At 38.5% G+C, this 21,395-nt stretch overlaps 1 protein-coding gene across 5 annotated transcripts in view; it reads left to right on the plus strand.

Moving 5' to 3' along the window:
- Positions 1-8: 8 nt before the first annotated feature.
- Positions 9-21,395, plus strand: part of ARHGEF10 (Rho guanine nucleotide exchange factor 10) — a 105,938-nt gene continuing 84,551 nt past the window's right edge. For 3 of the 5 annotated variants that reach the window (XM_057372035.1, XM_057372059.1, XM_057372065.1), the window contains exons 1-2: positions 9-73; positions 13,002-13,077. In XM_057372035.1, the coding sequence (XP_057228018.1) occupies positions 13,041-13,077 (37 nt within the window). In that variant the 5' untranslated portion in view covers positions 9-73; positions 13,002-13,040. Of the gene's footprint in view, positions 74-9,318; positions 9,582-9,613; positions 9,635-13,001; positions 13,078-21,395 lie in introns of those variants that run through there. The other 2 variants (XM_057372043.1, XM_057372051.1) reach the window with 2 other exon arrangements.

The following is a 21,395-nucleotide window of genomic DNA, read 5'->3' on the forward strand; positions in this document are numbered from 1 at the left end:
GGGGCCGAGCGGGCCGTGCCGGGCGGCGGCCGCCTCGGAGCGTTCGGCGGCGGCTCCGGCCGCGGCGGAGGAGGTGGGTGCTCGCTTCGCGCCCGGCTCTTGCTCCGGGGYTGTGGCGGAAAGTTTGGTCCTCGGAGGGTGGGCTCGGTGTTTGGTGCGGAGACGCCCCTGGGAGGCCGGGGCTGYGGGGGCCCGGGGCGGCAGCCGCTGAACACTGCCGCGGGGGAGGAGGGGGAGACTCGTGGTGTGAGAAGTGTCATTGAATGGGTTTTGTCCGTGCGAGGCCGGTTAATGAAGCGGGGGCTCGAGGGGTCCGTAAAACGCCTTGGCCAAACTTCTCGCTGTTGAACTGTGGTGAAGTTTCTTCCCCGATGTTTTCTTGGGGGGTTTCTCGCGTGTGTGCTGCTTCGTGTCCAGCGGTATTGGGAGCCGCCAGCTCCAGCTTTCCTCCCCTCTCCATCAGGTATGGACACGGCTGTGGAAAATAGAACTCCCGTGGGCACTGGAGTTTCTTTCCTTCCCCGTTCTTCAAAGCTGGTGTGGACCAGTTTTTCAGTTGGCGTCTGCAATTAAATTTTGCAATTAAATTGGTTGTCTTGAAACAGGGAAAAACACTTCTTCACAATAACACTGTCCTTTTATGTATTTTTCTTTTCCAAGGAGGTTTTAAAATTATCTGTGGTTTCTTTGTAATTTACGGTGCAACTATTGGAGAAGTTACATAGTTGTTTGTGGTGATCCCAGACCATGTAGTTGCTTTTGCGAGATGCCCTGCGCTTGCGGGGTAAGAAGAGCTTTAAAAGATTGCCCAGTCATGCCCTGGACGAGTCAGCGAGCAAGCTGTCAGKAGGCAGTACCAGGTGCTTGGAAAGGCAGCAATTATAATTTCTCCACAGCAAAGGCTTATTKTAAAGACTTTTAGGTGGGTCTTTCATTTTTGACCAAAACAATTGTATCTATCCTAAATTCTGTCCCCTTTCATTTACATATTTGTTCAATCCTTTCTTTTTATTTTTACTTTCTTTCTGAAAACTACCAAGATCGTGGCTTTTACCTTGAGCTAGCAGGTTTTGTTTAATTGCAATGTAGAAAGTGGTTTTTTTTTTCACCTGGGCAGTTGAACTGTTAGTATAGAACAGTATAGGGTTGGGTTTTTTTTTCATGAGTCATAAAATCAAAAATATTGCTTGAAAACTGTTTCATGTTAAATAAATGCAGTGAGGTTATAACAAAATATGTTAGTTTGTGGCTATTTTTATTGTAAATAAAATATTTTTTCCCTAAAGCATTCACTCTGCTTGGTGAACCCCAGTGAGCACTCTGTTCTGCAGTAGAAATTAAGTACTACATTTTAAAAAAACTTTCTGTTGGCACTCAGGAGACACAGGTTTATTGCCTGGGACATCTTGGTTGCCTACAACTTGAAGCCCATTATTCGGGCAGGGGTTCTGGCTGTTCAGCTGTTTTCTTCAATGGGCCCTTCATTCTTTTCACTTGGGTGATCTGTTTGATCTTGATAATCTGACTTGCTTTGTTTAATCCATCTTGTCTTTTTTCTTTTCCTTCTCACCCTCAGGCTCAGTACTCCATGAACTAGTTACATGTGTTTATCTGGTTATGAACAGTAGTTCTTTAGATACTACTTTGAAATCTGATATTTCTGAAGGCTTTACAGTGAGATTTCAAGATTTCTATAATGTATTCTATGGATTCCTTAGATTACCTGTGGCATTGTGTATAAGATGTGACTTTCTGTGAGTGACAACAGGTGTCTTGTGATGGCACTGGGTTTCCAGTGCATGAGGCTTCTGTGGCTGATACCCACAGATGGATGTGGTAGAAGAAAGGACCATGGCAGCAGACAGATGCCTTGAGCAATGTGCTGTCCATCGTCTCTTAGTGAGTGCTGGGACCTGACAGCATCCTATGGGTTTGGGTTTCGAGAGCTGATACACCACAGGATGTGGAGAGGAGCCCCAGCGCTGTGTGATGGATATGTGGAGTCTGGCATTGCAGCTCTGAGATGTGCAAGCCAAATGCAAAAGTCTTGTGCTATTGGYGATGACAGGCCAGTGCTGAGCACACCAAAGTACTGAAAAAGGAGGTTGCCTCCTTCCCTCCTTGCTGAGGAGCTCTCTTCGACCCTGAGCTATGCTAATGCTTAGCAGATAGGCTGTGGTTTCACTCACCAKTAGATGCATAAATCCTATTCTATAGTAGAATACTGTAAAATGAGCCAGGCTGGATAAGGCTCTGAGCAAGCTGGTCTGGTGGAAAATGTCTCTGCCTCATGCATGGCAAGGGSGTTAGAACCTAGATGATTTTTAAGCCCAAACCATTCTATGATTCTGTGAAGAAMTCTCAACAACAAGAGGAGTTCTTTAGTTGATTCCAAGCTGTTTATGAATCATTGCATAGTGTATAAACATTTGAAAGGAGACAACAAACCTGAAGGGCTATTGTTAAACTTAAGTGTTAATGGAATTTAATGCAATTGGGAATTGTATGTTATTTACTTGTAAAACAGGAAGTCTATTAACTGCTTCTGTATAAATTGGAAACTATTTTTAGAATCTGATGTAGAAAATCTATAAACTTCAGTCTGTTTCTGAAGAAGCCAGGAAGCAAATGCTGCAGTCCAGGAGAAGGAGGACCAGTTTTGATTCAGACTTTCAGACTGAACTTAATACATTGTGCAGAGCTGCAGTCAGTTTATTTGTGCATCTGTAATACAGTGTTCTCAGTTTTGTATGTGATGGAGAAATGAGCTATGCTCATTTTACATTATTTTCTTYATTTTACATATGTGGGACAGTATTTTTGTTTCCATTTTGTCCAGTGACTTCTATTTCACCTTTTTCTTTCTTTCATTATGTATTTCCATTTTACAGTTTTACTTTAGAATGTTAGAAGGGATCTCATAATGTTTTCTTATGGTCTCTAAATTTAAAGTTATTCTTTAAGCTATCTTTTTGGAAGTTCAGCTTCTTTATGGCCTTTTGAGCTGTAAATATATTTCCAGATTATCCTTGGATGTGTCTKGTGGAATAGCTATTGCATCAGTTGTACCTTAGAGAAACTTCCTGTGGAGTTACAGTGTTAAACACTGYGAATGCAATTGTTCCTACTTTTTAAATATTTTTTATGCTGTAATGGAGCAATAAATGAGATTTCATTGATAGTGATATGAATTAGTCTTTCATTTTGTATGTATTTGACATGTGAGGGAGGCATTTTTCATATCTAAGATCATATTTGTTAAAATCAGCATTCATTACAGATACTTTTCCCCCACTCCCATTCTTTTTAATTGTCATTYCCATTGTCATTCTTGTTACTATATCTGTTAGTGGAAAATTATTATAGATAAATTCATTTCTGAATCCAGAAGTAGTTTAGTGAGTAGAAAAGCTGTAAGCCTGGATGTTTGGAAATTTTCAGGGATTGGTTCATAAATGGAAGCCTAAGAATTCCTTATGGGAGAACTGCAGGCATATTGTGTGAGAGAGAGGCTCTTTATTATAATGAGGTAGGAGGCACATGAGCAAGGTAAACCAGACTTCTCATTATGGACCCATACAACTATTTCTTACCATTCTTTCTGTTTTCAAACCTTTCTCAGTAATGCCATTGTATGTGTGAATGTGTGGTTTACAGASAGCAGAATATTGTGACTCAGATTCTGTCACATATCCATGGAAGAAAACTGCTGCATTATTATTAGCATCTTTTGAGACTTTAGTCCTTCGGACATTTTCTTATTGTAAAGAATCTTGAGTTTTACATGCACCAAAATACTGTAACTTGTTTTGAAACCAGGAACATGTGAAAACAGCTTATTTTTAAGGGAATGATGACAAGTAATGCTAAACAAGAGTTGAAAAATATGTTTTCAAACTTGTGTTTTTAGATCACGAACTAGATTCATGTTTATTCTGAAGTGCCTGAATCAGCAAGACTGTGGGAAGTGATGCATAACTGCACAACATTGATTATGTCCTACATGTTTGGTGCTCAGTCAGGAAGCCTGAAGCTTAATGTCAAATGCGTGGGTGAAGCAGTTAAGCAGAGCAAAATAAATTGTTCTACTTACGTGCTGCTGAATAGGGGCATTATCTTGGGAAAATCTGTTTCAGTGACTTACTGTACTGTACAATACTTGTTACTTGGGACTGAACCATGAATGYGAACTATAAGGATCCAAGCTCAAGGTCAAACATTTACTCTTGTTTCTCTTCTGTAATCTCTTTTTTTTCTTGAAATACATTAAAAATTTCAGAAATCATATGAATATTTTCTTCCTTAGAGATACAGAATRTATATCTCAAAAACTTCAAGAAAGAGGGTAAACATTATTTCTTCATCTGTAAAATGGAATAGTAACTTCCTGGGAAGTAGATAGCAATATTTAGATTTCCTGTTAGGATCACAGTGAGTCTTGAGCTTACGTTTCTCATTTTTATATTTTTTAGTTTTCTAAAGTATTCACAGTCTCACTCTCAGTGTTCTTTTAGAATTTCATACTTAATATTGTTGCAAACMATTGACTAATTTGAGTTTTAAAGACTTCACTTTCAAATTGTAGAAGATTGAGAAGAAAGATGTCTACTAGAACATTTCCAAATCCAGGAATGAGGGAAGACAGCTGATGTTTGGATTGATGCAGAGCTTGCACTTCTGTGGGAAACTACCTTCTATTWTACATTTTTTAAGAAAAGGGCTGTTCTTTGTAGGTCCTATCACTATTTTTATTTCTTCCTGTAATTAATGATTTAAYAGCCACATTACCTGATTTCTGATTTATTTGAATAAAATTATGGTGTTAAAAATCAATGAAAATAGTGTTGTTTTTCTAGAGCATGCATTTTAACTTTTTTATCAGAAATCAGAAATTACTCCAAATTTTTTTGAAACTCAGGAAAAAGACTCTATTTCTATTCTTAATAACTTCATTTGTCAGGTGAAATAAATTTGTTCAACTGGATGCTTTTCTGATGATCAGATAGAATGAGTTGTCCTTGATGAGGAGCAGCATGGTTACTTTTCCAAGGATAGGAGTACCTGAAGAGCTGAAAATGTTTAGGAAGAGTGTCCATCAGGACTTGGTTTGCAAGGAGCAGTAGCAACTGAATATTCATTTCAGTCTATCGTTTCATTTGCATTGCTGGAAACAGCTTCTGGTGGAAATTGTCATCAGTATTTTGAAATACAACCTATGCCTCATAGAACTAGGATGCAGGGATTTGATGCAAGTTTGAACAAGACCTTCAGCTTTCGTAATGAATGTGTAGTTGGAGGGGAAAGAAAATGTTTTGTTGACTGTATCCATAAATAACATTTCCTCAGCTTTTTTTTTTTTTTTTTTTTGGTTAAGACCTTGATTTGGTGAGAATGAAACTATGTTTCAGGAGGGGATACACTCTTTTTTTTTTTTTTTTTTTGGTTAAGACCTTGATTTGGTGAGAATGAAACTATGTTTCAGGAGGGGATACACTCTGACAAAATTGCTGTATTTTACATGTAAGGGCAATTAAAGTTACTAGAGTGAATGATATTTAGATGTATTTTTAATAAAAAAGCATGTCTAAAGTTTCTGCATAATAATTCTAATTACATATGTATTATAATGATATGTATGCAACTAAACCTCCTGTGTAGGTTTACATCACAATTGAAGTCTGCTGTAGCATGTGACAATCTTCTCTAATTAAAGAATAGAAACCTTGCAGAAAATATTTCCATCTAAGGTAGTTCTTGATATCCAGCATTGAAAAGGACTAATCTGACTTAAGTTTAAAAAAGAAAATTGCAGAAATAATATTGCTTTTCCAGATGAAATTACTTGATTGCTGTCAATTTATAGCTTAAATTAAGAAAAATGTTCTTAATATTAATATATTTTAATTTTGCGTGTATGTGTGACATGAARATCTTTGTCTTTACCCAGTGCTGAAGTTTTCTGGTTTGTGTAGTACAGGACAAAACGGATCATTCTTGACTTAAAGCATATGATGCCAGTGTTCGCTTTTAATTCTTCACWTGCAATGTGTTATGCTACTGTTGACCTCCTGGATGGTCTCCAAATCCTGGGGTGGTGCTTGTCTTCTTATTTTGGGTACTCAAACAGTTGCCAGGACAAAATACAGGAGCTTTAGCTAAAAAAGTTAAATGCCCTATGTGCATGTTTGGGAACCTCTTCCCTTCCCTGGTTTCAACAACTTTTTATCCGTATTCCTCTCATTCCTCAAATATTTGTAGTTCATGGCTTTCCTATTTGCAAAGTAAATATATTGCCACTGAGCTTGATAAAACCATATGTGTGTATTGGATTCAGCAAGGTCTTTTGCAGAATGTGATTGTGATCTAGGTGGTGTGCTGCTAAATGGGTGGAAGCMTGATGGGATGGTTGGCTGTGGATGTGGCTAGTTGGTTGTAACCTGAGGCTTGTAACCAGTGGAGTGGCCCAGCTGTCCATCACAGAGTGTGTCCAGTTTAATGTTATGCATGAACAGGAAGTTCAYCAACCCTTGCTCATGGAGTTGCAAGTGACACCAAACAGGGAAAGGGGTGGGCAGTGGATGCTTGAGATCCAGGCAGTATTTAGAAGGACCTGGACAGGTTGGAAGAGCTGGCTGGCAAGAACTCTGGAATTCAGCAATGAGAAGGGTAAGGTTGCACACCTGGGAAGGAATGTCTCCTTGGAGGGGAAGGGTTCCTCTTCACTCAGCACTGTCAGACCGCACCTCTGCAGTATTGTGTCCAGTTTTGTGTCCACACCTCGCCCTAGTGCCAGAGAGATGTGAATAAAACTGAGCAAGTTGAGCACAAGGCTGCCACAATATCAGGCAGTGGCAKCAGTGCCCTGGAGGAAAAAGATGGGGGCCTGGCAGCACTGTGCTCCTACCAGTTGCAGACTATGAGGGAGGGGGCAGGACCACAGGCTGTGGTCATAACTGAAGTAAGGGTGGTTCCAACTAGATAAGGATAATGAAGGACAATAAAACAGGCAGCAGGATGTGCARTAAAACATGCAGCAGGATGTGCCACATGGTTGTGCTCATTTTGCTGTGATCAGGATCCCTTGGACAAATCTACAAATGCAATCTTTGCTTCCCTCCTCTTTTCCCTTTCTTTAGATGATGCACTGAGCAGGACTCTACTCTAGGTAAGAGATGTCGTAATACCCTTTAAAAAGAAAKAATAGAAAGCCAATCTTCACCATGATTTTTTTTTTTGATGTCTCTGTAGATTGCTTCTTTTTCAGGGCTTGTTGTTGCTGTGTTGTTCTCTCACCTTGAGCAGGATGCTGCTTGGTGTGAGAAAGGATCAGAAAAAGAAGCAAAGCAGCTTTTGACAAAATTCTCTGTTCACTCTGAAAAATGTGCATCTCTGTGGACCTCACCTTTTTTGAATTGCTACAAGAAACAGAATTTCCCCMCCTGTAACTGAGCCAGGATTTTGGCTTCTATTAATTTTCTACCTGAATCTATGTACTCCCTTTATTATTCCATTGCTTGTGGTTTTGGTAATTTTCTTTGCTAAATTTAAGAATAAAATTCGTATAGAACAGAACTCTTAAGTATTAATAAAACCAAATATACATTAAAAGAAATATTGATCTGTCCTTGATACAGACTTCTTTAATGGTTTGCAGCATGGGATTGGAAGCTGTCTTAATAAGAATGGCTGCTTCATTCATACTCACTAGACACCTCTTAAAAGCAGTTACAGTCTGTGTTTCTTAGAAATAACCTGTATGAAGATCAAATGGTACAGTTTTAATTTTTTCTGTCTGTAAGCCTTTTTGAATTGAAGAAGGAAAAAAAATAGGAAATTAACTTTCTACCTTCTGCATACTTTTGTCTTGATACTTCTCTTCACCACTGGAGGAGTCTTTATATCAAATTTCAGCAAAATTTACTTCCCAGTGGGAGTTCTGTAGTTCTAGGTGGAAGAAGACTCAGTTGGGCATTACCCAGCAACATTCAGTAAGTGATGTTGACACAAGGGGATTTTAGACATTCATGGGTTTTGTCTTCACAATTTTTCTTGTTTTGGTGGTGGTTTTTTTTTAGTTTAATTTTTAAACTTTCAGACTTTCTCAGAGACATTGCATTGCTGCTTGGACTAAGCTTTCTCCAAAAAATTCACAGTTTCTTGGAAATCAATCTTCTTTATTCAGCTTCTGTTTCCTATTATAAAATTCTCACTGGCTTATTCTTTGTGCAGTGTTAAGAATGAAGTATCCTGATGTTGCTGCAATTACAGTGCACACACCCTAAAGAGAAGGTATGTGAGTCACCTTTGCAGTTCTTAGTGTGACAGAGCTGAAAAAGCCTGGCAGCATATGCCCTTTGTGCCTCAGGGTGGATAGGTACTGTGTCTGAAGTCTGAATGCTGCACTGCCTTGTAGTTTTGGCAGTTTGTGTCAGTCCTATGTCTGTTGCATTCTGACTTCTGCACAAGAAATGGCTTGGAAAATAGTTTTGTTGAAGTGGAATTGCAGATGTTGATCAGTATTTGTAGTCCATTAGCTGAGAACTGATTGTCTGTTGTTTGCCCACAATTAGAGGAAATCACTGAACAAAATCAGATACACAGATGTAGCTGAGAAGCCTAGTCCTGGAGGCAGAAGGAGTTACCAGAGGTTAGGACAAAGGAAAACTGAGTCTCASTGAGGAACATTGACATTTTTCTGTAGTCTTTGGTCAGTTATAAAGGTGCCTTTGCCTTTGTTTCCTTTGCTGAAATGGCCCTTTGCTGTGGAACCAGAATTTCAGTCCCATGGATGATGCAGATGTTAGCACTCTGGGGTTGTGAGGTCTGCTGTAAAACATCACAGATTCCCACTTCCTTCAGTACCAGCTTCCATGGTCAAAGGTGAGCATAGTTGGTGGAAAATTTGAAGTAAGTGTTGGGAGCTGTCCTTAGGGATTGTTTCACACTTGGTTGATTCAGATTTTGATATGTTATTGGAGATCTGACTGCTTTGACTGTGGGGGACTTCTCAGCATTAGAAACATTGAACACAAACATCTGGTTTTAGTGTGGTATTTTAATTACCTTTTTCCTTATACATCAACTTAAAATTTTGCACTGTAAACATCTGGAATAAAAGCATGCTACTGTGATACAACTAGAGTTGTTTTTTTTTTTTTTCTAACAGTAGTCCCTTAGGCTTGGAATAGTTGGAGTTTTCCTAGATAGATTGGTTCAGATATAAGTGGGCAGGTAAACTGGGAACTTAAAAAATTGCAAAACTGTCTTTCCTCTTCCAATCTRTAAATATAAGTAAGAATTACCTGTTTCTCCTAACAGTTTGGCAGTAAAGAACTGGATGAAAACCTCAGGAAGTAGACATGGGAAGTGAGTGCCAATGTTTTGACCGGAGCGGGTCAGCTGCCTTTGATAAAGGAGCTCCTTGGCCTCTCCCTGTGCATCTGCCTTATGTTGGGAACACAGAGGAAATATGGGGGAAGAGAGGGAAAGGAGGCACTCTGTAGAGCACTACTGTGGTCCACACCAGTCACTGCTGTCTTTACCCACATCTGAAGCAAAGAAGGTGATGAGCACCGAGTCAGGTGAATTTGTTTCACATCTGGATGCCAATGGGAAATGTTAAACTTTCAGCTAGGTAACTGAGTGTTTCTTTCTGTCCCTGTGTTTTTCTGTGGTTGCTGTGGAGTCTGGAAGGGTGCAGTTTGAGTCACTGTGGGGAAAAGCTCCATAWTTTTATAACCTCTATGTCACATTCAGTAGGTCAGGGCAGTTGTTCAGTTATTCAGATTCGTAATTTTATGATGGAATTATGAATATAATAGCACACRTGTTTCATGTTTAATAGGGATTTAATTCTTTTTGCAGTTTTTAAAATACTTTTGGAGCAAAATCTTAATATTCTGTGTCTTAAAAGCTGTTAATTTTTTAATATAATTTTATGTTAAACCAAGTAAYATCTACTCAGTGGTCTCAATGTCACATCTGGAATTCCGTGGTCATTGTGAGGCCCCAGTACAAATGAGGGACTGGCAACCTGAACAAGTCCAGTGAAGATCACTGCTGTGTTTGGGGGTGGGAAGAGGTCAGGAGAGGCTGAGGGAACCAGGTTTGTGTCATTTTGAGACAAAAGGACTGAGTGGAATTGAATTGCAGTCCTCTGCTTCCCRAGCTGGGCTTGGAAAGAAGGTGGAGCCAGGCTTTTTTTCAGGCAGGCACAGCAGGAAAWGAGAGGTGATGGCTGCAAACTGCTGCAAGGGTAATTCCAGTTGGGCTTGTGGGAAATACTCTTTCTAGAGTTTCTGGTTAAGCTCTGGAGCAGGATGCTCTGGAGCGTGGTGAAACCTCCWCTTTCATGAGTTTCATAACTTGGAGGGACAAAGACCCTGAGCAACCTGATTTAATTGGGAAACACCTATGTTGAGTGTATGAGAGAACATTTGGATATCCTTTCAGCTTAATTTGAGCTTTCATTTTCACGATTATTGTCTAAATGCACCTGTAAGCTGTGCTGTGTAACTGTTAGCAGGAGAATCAATGGGGAAAGCACTTGAGCWACAAATGCAAATGTACCATATGCTKCTAGTCAAATTAAATCATCTGCCTTGATTTAAACATCTTCAGTTTGAGTTAGTTCCCCTGCCTCTCAAAAGAAGAGTGAAAAACTTCTCTTTGAAATATGGTACTGTTAGAGATTGTTCATAAACGTGCTGTCTGCTACATAAAATGGCAATTATTTTCTTTTGTGCAGGATATTAATGGAATCTATCATACACAAGCTCTCTTTACTGCTGCAGGGTTTTTCTCAGCATCTAGAAAGTAGAGAAAAATATGTGGAACTTCAAGATGAGTTAATGCAATGTATAAATCAGCCCCTGAGGCATTTGTAAGTGAGAAAGTGTATCTTTCTTCTTGTGAATAACTGCACTGTTCAGATGGGAGCAAACAGGTCAGTGGGTAGGACTCTAACACTGGGTCTGTGTCCTTCCTTGACACAATTCTTGTGTAATTTGAAGCATGTCACTGTGAGCTAGATCAAAATGGTAATCAAGCTCCATAGCTCARTGTCTTGTTAGTATTTGCTGGTGAGGAAGAAATTGATTAAAGAAATCTTTGTTGAAGTTAACTTTGATAGATGTTTTAAAATCTGCATCGAATGTTTAAATAATAATTTAAATAATTTAAATTTAAATTTAAATTAAATTTAATTTAATCTAAATTTAATTTAATAATTTAAATAATTAAAAAAAAAAACCTGAAAGCCTTTGAGCTACTCTCTTAATGATGCATTTGGAAAAGGTACTGAGACTCACTTTCAGAGGGTTGCTGGCTATTACATGTTTCACACTTGAAAAACCTATGCTTCAGTCATGAGCAGCTTTAAAAGAATAAAGAAAAATAGCCATTTCATCAAACTGTAACTATCGCTTGTTTTGGCTGRCAGTTTTGGTGTGGCAGGATGCATTCCAGACATCTGTAAGCAGGAACACGCCTTGGAGCTCTGCAGATATAAATTGTAGAGAGGCTTTAGGAGGAACACTGACAGTATAGTGAAAGCACATAATGGAATATTTTGTGTTATAGGTACATGTTGTGTACGTGGGTGAATCCTTTCTGAGCCTTGGCTTTGAAGCTACTTGATTTTGTCTAGGACTGGATTAAGAATTACCAAAGCTTAAGACAGTTTAAAAGGGAATTTTGTATGCTCTAGTAAATGAAGTTATGAATCATCTCATCATAATAGGGTCTTGCACTACCAGAGTTGTCCTTTCTGGTACATCTGTCCTGATAATTTGCCCTTGCAGCCTAATGTTAGGGAGTTAAATTGCYTGGTGCCTCCTAAGGTTGGATCCTTTCCTGAAGTATTTTTTTTTTTCATTCACTGCCACTTTTTCTGTGAGTGGCAGTTGATATGACCTCTGTATCCTGATCCATTTAGTTTAATATTTTGCCATTGTACCTTGAATTTCACTGTCTCCTTCAACTTAATCTTTTTATATTTGGGCTATGGAGACTTTCCAAGGACTTGAGCTGTTTTGTTGCCAGCAGAAGAGATAGCTTTTTCAGATTTAATATATAAGGTCTGCTCAAGAGTAGGACAGAAAATTCATCATTGGCTCTTCTACTGTCTTTTGTGGCTTTTGGAAATTTACTTTTCCTCCTCATCTTTGTTCTGAAAAAATGTCTTTTTGACATGCTGTCTCTTGAGTTAGAGTGGGCTGGGTGCAGATTGTAGGCATTGCTTAGCACAATAGGTTTTCCTTCCAGATGATACTGGAATGCCACTATTAARTAGCATTATGGGAAGGAGGGATGACTCATGGGTTCTGGGCTTTGCTCTCTCCAATTGTGTATTTAGTACCAAAGTATGGGAGTGCTTTGTAGAGTTATTCTTCTCTTTAAAAYATGAGATCATTGGCATTTGAGAGAGAGAAAAGGGGACAAAAGAAAAGATGCTCAGGAGCGTGATTGCTAGTACTTGATTCTCCTTAGTGGAAGTAAGGGGATTCCAGCAGTATTGTTAAGATTGGGGAAAAAAAGAATGGAAAGAAGCTGTAAAGAAAGGGTGTAGTAAAAACTTGTTATTTCTGATTGCTGAATAGAGAAAAGTGCCATGAAAACTGATAAGCTTCCTAGAACTTTTATCCTTCACCCCTTCATGAAGATTTTGAGAGGGAATATGAGCTCCAAACGGACATGGAAATAACATGTTTTAGTAATCTCCTTGTGATTGTCACAGTGGGAGCTGCAGAGTACCAAATGGTTTAAAAATTTCATCTTTCTTCAGCTGTGTTACTGAGATCATTAAAAGAGTTGGCCCCAAAACTGAGGGCTGTGTACATAAAAATTTGGACCGTATTCATATTGAAGCAAGAAGCCAGGCACATTTCCTCTCTTCCATAATGTATTAGATAATAGGGATGAGCTTCGCCAAATTGAAAAGGCGTGTCTCAATATTTGGAGATTGTGTTCATCTACAATACATGTTCCCTTCATTTTTGCAGAGCTTTCCAGTCTGCTGAAGGTGCAGTGGATACTCTAGAATGGACACAGAGGATTTCCCTCCCCCACCACCAGAAGGTAATTGAAATAGTTTGGAATTTAAAGCCAATTTTTTGGTAAGAATTTGTGTATCTTTCCAGAAGTGCTTTTATCTCTTCAACATTCCCTTTCCCCATATCAGCTTATGGCTTGGTCCCAGTGGTATTCTGCTGAAACATGAGCTCCTGTCATCTACCCTGTTCTTGGACTTTACTCACTGGTGTTTTTAGAGCATGATGGAAGAAGCCTGGGAGCAATTGGTCCTTGCAGTCCAAGTCTGAAAATAYGTGTTTTCTACAGCAACTCTGTGTAGTCAGAGCACAGACACAGAAGAGTATTATGGATTCTGGACTATGGGGCTCATTGTGTAAAGTTAATGCTCAGTGCTCCTTGCCTGCTGTGTGCTGGTAGCTGGATGGCCTCTGGTGTAACCCAGGTTTTGAGGGCACAGAGAGAGGATCTACAAAGACACTGTGTCACTGCCTTTTGCATTTATGTTCTCTCTGAGAGAACATTGCATGTGGCGATTTTTATATTCTGTTGGATTTCCTGTAAGCACATTGTTGTGTAGTGCTTGCGACTACTTATTTTAATTCTTAACAGCATTTGGCTTTTGGTAGTTGGATGCTGGGAGGCTTCATAGAAGTATTGTGTGCTTGTTGTGATCGTCCCAAAACATAAATTTGTTATGGAAAGCTGTGGCTGAATGCAGTTTAGCTGCTCTTTTTTTTCAGTTAAGTTGCTATTATAGTTTGTATTGACAGTGATTTTTTTTGGTAAAATTTTTATCTTTTCCTTATATAGGACAATATTGCTTATGGACTTGCACTTTATTATATATACTGATGTACATGTATATTAATACATATAAATAATTTACATTATTGCATATAGGATATTTCACTTATTGTTCTGCACTCAGAACTTATATGATGCCATTTGAGTATAAAAGGAGATTTAATCTTAGTTTTGTTCAGCTGTAACTCTTTAGGAATTCAGGMATTGCCATTCTAAATCAGAACTGCTTTCTCTCTAGTTTAGGCAATGCTTCAGGTATCTGTAGATACYACCTAGGGAATTGGGAATGTGAAAGAAGCAGAAACTTGTGAAATCAACTTTTAATGGGTTAGATTTCTGGCCAACATTCTGGCAGTTTCATTTATGCTTTGAGATMTCACTGAGGTTGTTATTGGCAACAATTCCGTGGCTGTCCATGTCCTAATCCTTGTGGTCAGGAACCCTGAATTTAGCTCAGTTTTGTTTAGTGACAGTTACTGTGAAACTGTCTCTACTGGATAATCCATTTCCAAAGCAATGTAGTGCTGCAGGGGAAGAGTCATCCCTAAGGAATCAATATTTCCACTTGAGCAGGGGCTGCCATTTTTCAAAGACAGCCAATAATTGCAGCAACAGCTCGAACTTTGTGCAGCCTTTCAGCTTGAGGCATACTCTGACAAGATTTCAGGGTCATGCAGTTCAGTACCATTCCAGAATTCAAGTTCTTTCTCTAAAGGTCTTTGTGACATGTAGAACTGTGTGCATTGTGTCCTTATTTTCARACATGTCAGTTCTTAATAGGCTGGGATTTGATTAATGTAAATTGAGATTGTGCTTTACCTATTTTGTGTCAATTCATACTGTTTGGGGGGAGGCTGGTTTTTTAACAGACTCCCCAGGGAGCAGCGCCATGCCCAACAGAGTTCAAAAAGTGCTTGGTTGATGCTCTTAAGCACATGATATGATTCTGGGGTGATCATGTGCAGAGCCAGAAACTGGATGAGGTTTGTGGGTCCCTTCCAATCAGAATATTCTGTGATTTCTCTCTCATCTCAAAAGGTTTTGTCTGAAACTAGTGGAACTTGTATATTTTTTTTCTTTGCCATTGCTAACTCTCTTGAAAACACATCGAAAGGATTACCAATTAAGATAAATTATAATAATTACACTAAAATGCATTCTAGTTCACTTTCTAGATAATTCTCATTATCTGTTTTGCAAGTGGAAAAGAAGTGAGGTTTTTAAGCCAAGTATCATCACAAATACACATTACAATGAGAGGAAGGAAACATACAATTGTAACAATTGAGAGTTTATTTTGCATGCATRTACACTGGCCACCCATGGGTCTGTTCAGGAGGAGTGAGCAGCACCTGTCACTGCCTTCAGACAGTGGGYACATGGGTGAGTTATCCTAGCTCACTGAGGATGAGATTCCTGTTCAGTCCAGAACCCTTTGTTACACTACAAAGAAAAAAAACCAAAAAACTTTTTGCATAATGATTCTAAAATCCCATGCTGGGGCCACAAATGAAACTCAGTTGCTCTTTTGAAAAGAAAGTTATTATGATATGGGAATTTTTTRGTTGCTTACTTTTTGTCTTAGCAAAGGTATCTGTAGTGCTGAAAGTCAAGTGGGCTCCTTTCTATCTACAAGTGTATACCTTGCACTGTAAATCTCAGCTTTATTCTTGTCAGTTTTCTGACAAGTAAGTTTTCTCTGGTTTTGCAAAGTAAATTCCCCAACCTTTTTTGTATCAGTCCTAATGTGTACAAATGGGAAGAGTAGTGGTAAATCTTCATGTTTGTCATGGGGATGTTGTAAGAAAACAGATGAAAGCTATAGGGTTAAATAATGTGTTTTCATTAGCCATAGACGTCTGAGTCTACACCTTGTTTAAGTTAAGSTACAGTTACGGTCAGTGGCTTTTGCCTCTACTTGATAAGGAAAAACTACATTTGATAAAAGAATGGAATGTAATATTTTATTTGTTTTAATGATTATTCTTATGCAACTTGTMTGCTCATAAATGTTTGGACATTCCATTCATGCATTGCTAATCAGGTAGTGGCAAGTCTGTGCTGGTTACCTTTTCTATGTCAGAGCAAATTCAGGTGCTGAGGAACTTGAAAAAATTATTGCCTGTGTGTTCTGTCCCCTAGATTGCTTTAAAAAGAGGTTCTTTTCTAGCCATGATTAAAAATTTCCTAGTATTTTTCTCTGTATATGTCAAGGGAATGTATGTTTTAGCAGCCAGGGAGCAGTTGAAGTGAGGTAGATGCAAAGGCCTCCTTGGCTAAGGAGCAAAATCCAAAAAAGTACTTCCAAAATGGATACTTGAGATGATAATGCTATCTCCTGTTCCCTTCTTTATTGTGTTTGTACATATGAATTTAGGCATGAAGTGCTGGTATTTAAGATTTGTTGCATAAAAGATTTCCATGGCTATCTTACGAAATAAAATAGGGGATGATTCTTGTTCTGTCAACAACAAAAAAAAAATTCTTAAAAGCTAAATGAAAATGGCAAATTTTATCATGACTGTAAGTTATTATAATGCTTTTAATTTGTTGCTGTCATGGAGTGTCCTTAATCAAACTCATTTAGACAAGGAGAGGATATGCTATGGACTGCAGACTACAAAGCTGGTAGTTCTGAGAATCTGGAATCACATTTTGTCTTCCTATAGAGGATTTACCTTTTCACTGAACAGCTAGGACTGAACAGCTAGGACTGAACAGATATGACTGGAGACTGGATGTTAATGCTAGGATGGTGTTTATGTGTGATGGCCTGTACTTGTGCTATTGCTACTTTGTTAGGAGATGTCATATCTGGCACTTTTTCATTCCTCTACTTGAAAAACGTCTGGTGATCTTGCAAAGTGGAAGTCCTTTTCTTTGAGTGAAGACTTGAGAGGTTTTTATCAGGTCCTGTTTCCAAAGGAAAGCTGTGTTTGTTTGCCTGGCGGGATGGATCCCTGAGAAACAGCTTCTTTCCCAAGGGAAACTGGGTGTCATTTCTGTGTCAAAGAGGCTGAATTTTGCGTTTTCATAATCTCTGAATATATCYGTGTCTCAGTCTTTCTGACACATGGCATTATGCCTCGAATGATTTCTCTATGAAAACTATTAGAAAGCATTGGATGTATTTCCTCATACCCCGTATACTTTCATTTGTTTCCTGTTTATAGAAAATTAATGTAAATTATATGTTAAATTTTAAAGTGAAATACTGAAATTCCAGTGTTTGTACGAGGACAGTGTGAGAATTCATTTCAATGCATAATCTTCATCTTCTTGCCAAATACTCTTTTTATCTGATAGTTAGGTTGAGAAGCAGGAGAGCTGCCCTTAAAGACCCAAGTGTAGTGGAGAGGTGGATGTTCACTCACCTACACTACTGTCCCCAGTACCTTGGGTAAAGCTAGATGAGAAACACAGTCATGCTGAAGTTTGGGATTTGAGATGTTCCTCAATGAAATGAAGTTTTTTGTTTCCTCAAATTGTAAACAGATGAAGGATATCTCCTAGACACCAATTGTAAAAGCATTTTGTACACCTTTTATATGAAAATTCAGCTCTCTGGAGCTATGAGTGGGATATTTCTTTGTTCCTGTTTAGAGACATGTAGAGCAAGGAGGCCAAGGACTTAAATCTGGATATCCTGTATGCGACCGAGTGCTGTGATCGTGTCTTTCCGCAGTTATTTTTTATTGTTTCCTTGTCAGGGCCAGAACCCTAAAATAGTCCTTGCTCCTCTGTCCCTGCGAAGGAAGTCTGGMCTCAGTCCTTGGGTGAGAGTGAAGTAGAAACAACTGTGTTCTCATAAAAGTTTCCACTGGGATGACCTTACATATTATAACAAAAATATCTCTAACCAAACAAAAAAACCCCACCAACAAACAAAGGAACCCACCAACCTCAAAAACCCACAATCARATAGAAGACCTACCAACTTATAGAAAGTATTTTATTAACTCCAGTAAGGAGCTGCTGGACAGCTGCTGTGTTGTGCTGTAGAGACGATGGTATGTCTATGACAGGGAGCTGCTTTTTACTCTGTACCCTATATATTCAGATTATTTAGTTACCTTGTCTACTATTTGGCAAAAAAATTCATAGTTTATTTGTGTTTTAACAGGTTAAAAAAGTTTATTTTGTGACTGAGGCAAGAGGTGGATAAATTTGGCTTTTTTTAATAATGACAGGAGAAACGCTTGTATATTTTATGATTTAGTTTCTGAAAATAAAGAACATTGAGAACCCTAAGATTATATTTATTTACTGTGATTGGGGGTTTGAAATCAGAACTTTGCTTAAATTAAACTGGATATAGAGGGAGTTGGTCTTGGGCTAAACAATATTGTTAGGTATCTATTTTCAGCATACAGACAGTTACAAATGATTGCAAAAAGGGAGCCAAGATTTCAGAAGAATGAGAACAGAATATGAATTGTAGTTATGAATGGTTCCTTGTTTTTGAAACTGGCAATARCTTGCTGGTGTCTGACATCCCATCTGTAACAGAACAATTTATTTATTTCTAAAGGTCACATTTCTCTCAGTAAATAAAGGAAAATGCATTGTTTAAGGTWAGGATCAATTATTTTATGTGACAATTTCAACAAGGTATGTAACAAAGTGTAAAAAGAAAATTCCCTTTGCAAAAACAATTTATAGTGTCACGTGTCACTCCTAATTATGTCTTTTTTCTTCTGGCCAAGTATGTTTGAGTGTTGCAAAAAACAAAAAATAGAAAATAAATAGAGTAATAAATAGCTTATTTCTGATTTTAGCATCCACAAAGAAAACACGGTATACGTAGATGTAATTATATCTTACTTTATTTTGAAGAAAAATGGTAAACACTTTGCTAGATGTTTAGAATGTGTTAAATGATTTCTTGGAGGGTGACTTCATTCTTTTGATAGTATTTGGTGTTTTCTTTCTGAATAATGAGGTGTAGTTGTTTTGTTGGGTTTTTTTTCCTGTTTACTCAGCTGCTCTTTAAGGTGACTTGGCTTTACTTGTTATCTGTGTGCAGGGACAAGGCCCAGACATGTTAATCAGAAAGAGCAGTTGATGATGAGATAAAGGGATTTGAAGGGATTGCAGCAAAACTTTATCACTGGCTTGTGTTTATTGYTTTAAAAAAACATCAAAATTGTAAAGGAATTTGTGCTGATTTTTGGGTATTCTTTCAAAGAACAATTGAAATTAAGCTCTGACATTTTAATTTCAGTGAGCCAAAATGTAAGAAGAGTGTGAGGTTTGTTTTTGTTTATTTTACCTTTTTAGTATTTGCATCTRTCATTTACTGGCTGGGATAAATTGCTGGCAAAGAATTGAGGGGGTTTTTATTTCTGGAGTTTTTTATTTCTGTTTCACTGAAGTCAGTAAATATTTACTAGCCATGCCTAAAACCTCTGTAATGATTCTATTTGAGAGTTTACAGGAAGATTCACTTTTTTAATAAATGGTTATAACTCTCTTATCTTGTGCATGAGCACAGATAAAAGCTAATCATCTGTCTGTTACTTAAATAAAATGTATGAATTGAGTGAGATATTTATTAAGTGCTGCTTGCTTTTCCGGCATGGAGGAACTGAAACTATGCCTAGTGTTCTGAGGAAAACATACGTGATAAACATTTTTGGGAGAAGACTCTTCCCTAGAGAGTTTTTTTTTTCTTCCTCATTGAAATAAACTTTCCAGCCTTGTCATATTTTCATTAAAATTAATACAGAAGATGATTTAATAGGTTAAAGAAGGCTTGTTGCAAGGATATGTCTTACCATTAAATAGTCTGTTGTTGAGCTCAATAGCATTGTTTAGGTGAAAGCATGSAAGTTTCTGGATAACCTTCTGGATAACCTTATCTGGTAGTGATTTCTCTAGGGGCTGGAAAGGAAGATGCCTGTGATCCTGTACTATGGGCATGCCAGCAGTGATGGGTATCTTTCCAGTCTCTGTATCTACCCATTCTGTATGTTGGCAGGGAGAGCCAGAGGGAAATGCAGGTGCTGCCCTGGCTGCAATGAATTGGTCAAGTGTAATTTGTTTGAGGGATCTTAGCAGTCTCCTGGGGAAGGAGAAGTAAAATTACCTTTGGCTGCGATTGCTGGTTCCTCATACATATCAGATGGTGACCCACTGATATTTGCATGAGAAGAGCACTTGGCAACTGTGTTAGGTCTGGTTGAGGTGGAGTTAATTTTCCCTGCAGCAGCTCTCTCAGATCTGSCTGGCATTGGTTCTGCTGGACATGGAGGAGGCTTCTGGCAGCTTCTCACAGAAGCCRCCACTGTAGCCCCTTACTACCAAAACCTGGCTGTGGAAACCAAATACACAAAACAAATTCTTAACAAGRCTCTTCATTTGGGAAGAAATTCCTTCCTGACTTCATGTGGACTGGCTGAAGGTCTGAATGGTGATGTTTGCTTACGGTGGTTTTCTTTTACCAGTCTTGGGGCCAAGGCAGAGCTTCCTTCCTTCTCCATGCCTGAGGGAAGATGGTGGTGAAAAGGGCTCTGTGGCTACTGGACTGAAAGGTTCCAAGAAAACACCACYGTTGTCCAGGATCCACAAAGGTGATAGAATTTCTGGTGGAAGGTGTGTTAAAAGGGTATTGTAAAGTAGGATTTCAGAGAATTCAGTAATGTAAGAATTAGTGCTTTCATGAGTTTGCTTGAATTCCACAGTGGGTTTTTTTGAGCTAAAACAGGACCTTACTGTGTTTGGGCAAAGAAGAGCAAGATGTGTTTAAACAATAATTAAAAGAAATACTAAGAAGGGRGATGCTATAAAACTCCCTCCTCATTAGTTTCTGGGATAATATATTTGTCATATTTTGCRTATATTGCACTTAGTTTACGAATCAGTCTAACTGAATAGTGACTCTTTAGGCTGGGCAAAGGGGTAATCATAGAAATGAGGAGGTGAAACCAGCTGCAATCCAAATATTTCCAGTATTGTCCTGGATTTGCAGGACATAACCATTCTATTCTAGTTTATAATTTTTATTTTTTAGTAAAAGAGACAGTAAATTGCTGTAAGATTTAATACCAAGTTTATTTCTTTGTCCAGAATTCATCAAGGGGAAAACACATGAATAGTTTAACATGAATAATTAAATCTTAGTTATTTTTAAACACATGAAAAATTTGCACTCAGTGCTTGGAGTGTTAGATGGAGTTATAATTATTGTGAAAAAGGAACCTTTGGCAGTGTGTCCAAAAAGACAACCAGATTCCTGAAGCCACGTGCATTTTCTGATCCCTGCCTGGGCTGTTGCTGTGGAAGTGGGCTGCACATATGAATGGCTCTGTGTCAGCATCTGCTGGAAGTCAGATGCTTTTAGATGTTCTAAGCGGTGCTTTTGGGGGGTKCCAGCAAGTGCTTCAGTTTTGACATTTTAGACAAAGGGTTGTTCAGCCTGGAACAATGATCCAGGATTTAAGCATCCCTTTGCCTAAGYAGTCTGAAGGTTCAGTCTAGGAACTATATACAGTTGCTGGCAAGGTGAAGGAAAAAACATGGACCTAAAATAAAGTCAGATACTTTGCTAACTTCTTTAC

The sequence above is a fragment of the Malurus melanocephalus genome, unplaced genomic scaffold (genome assembly GCF_030028575.1).
Source record: "Malurus melanocephalus ecotype Western Australia unplaced genomic scaffold, MMel_1.1 scaffold_6, whole genome shotgun sequence".
NCBI lineage: Eukaryota > Metazoa > Chordata > Aves > Passeriformes > Maluridae > Malurus > Malurus melanocephalus.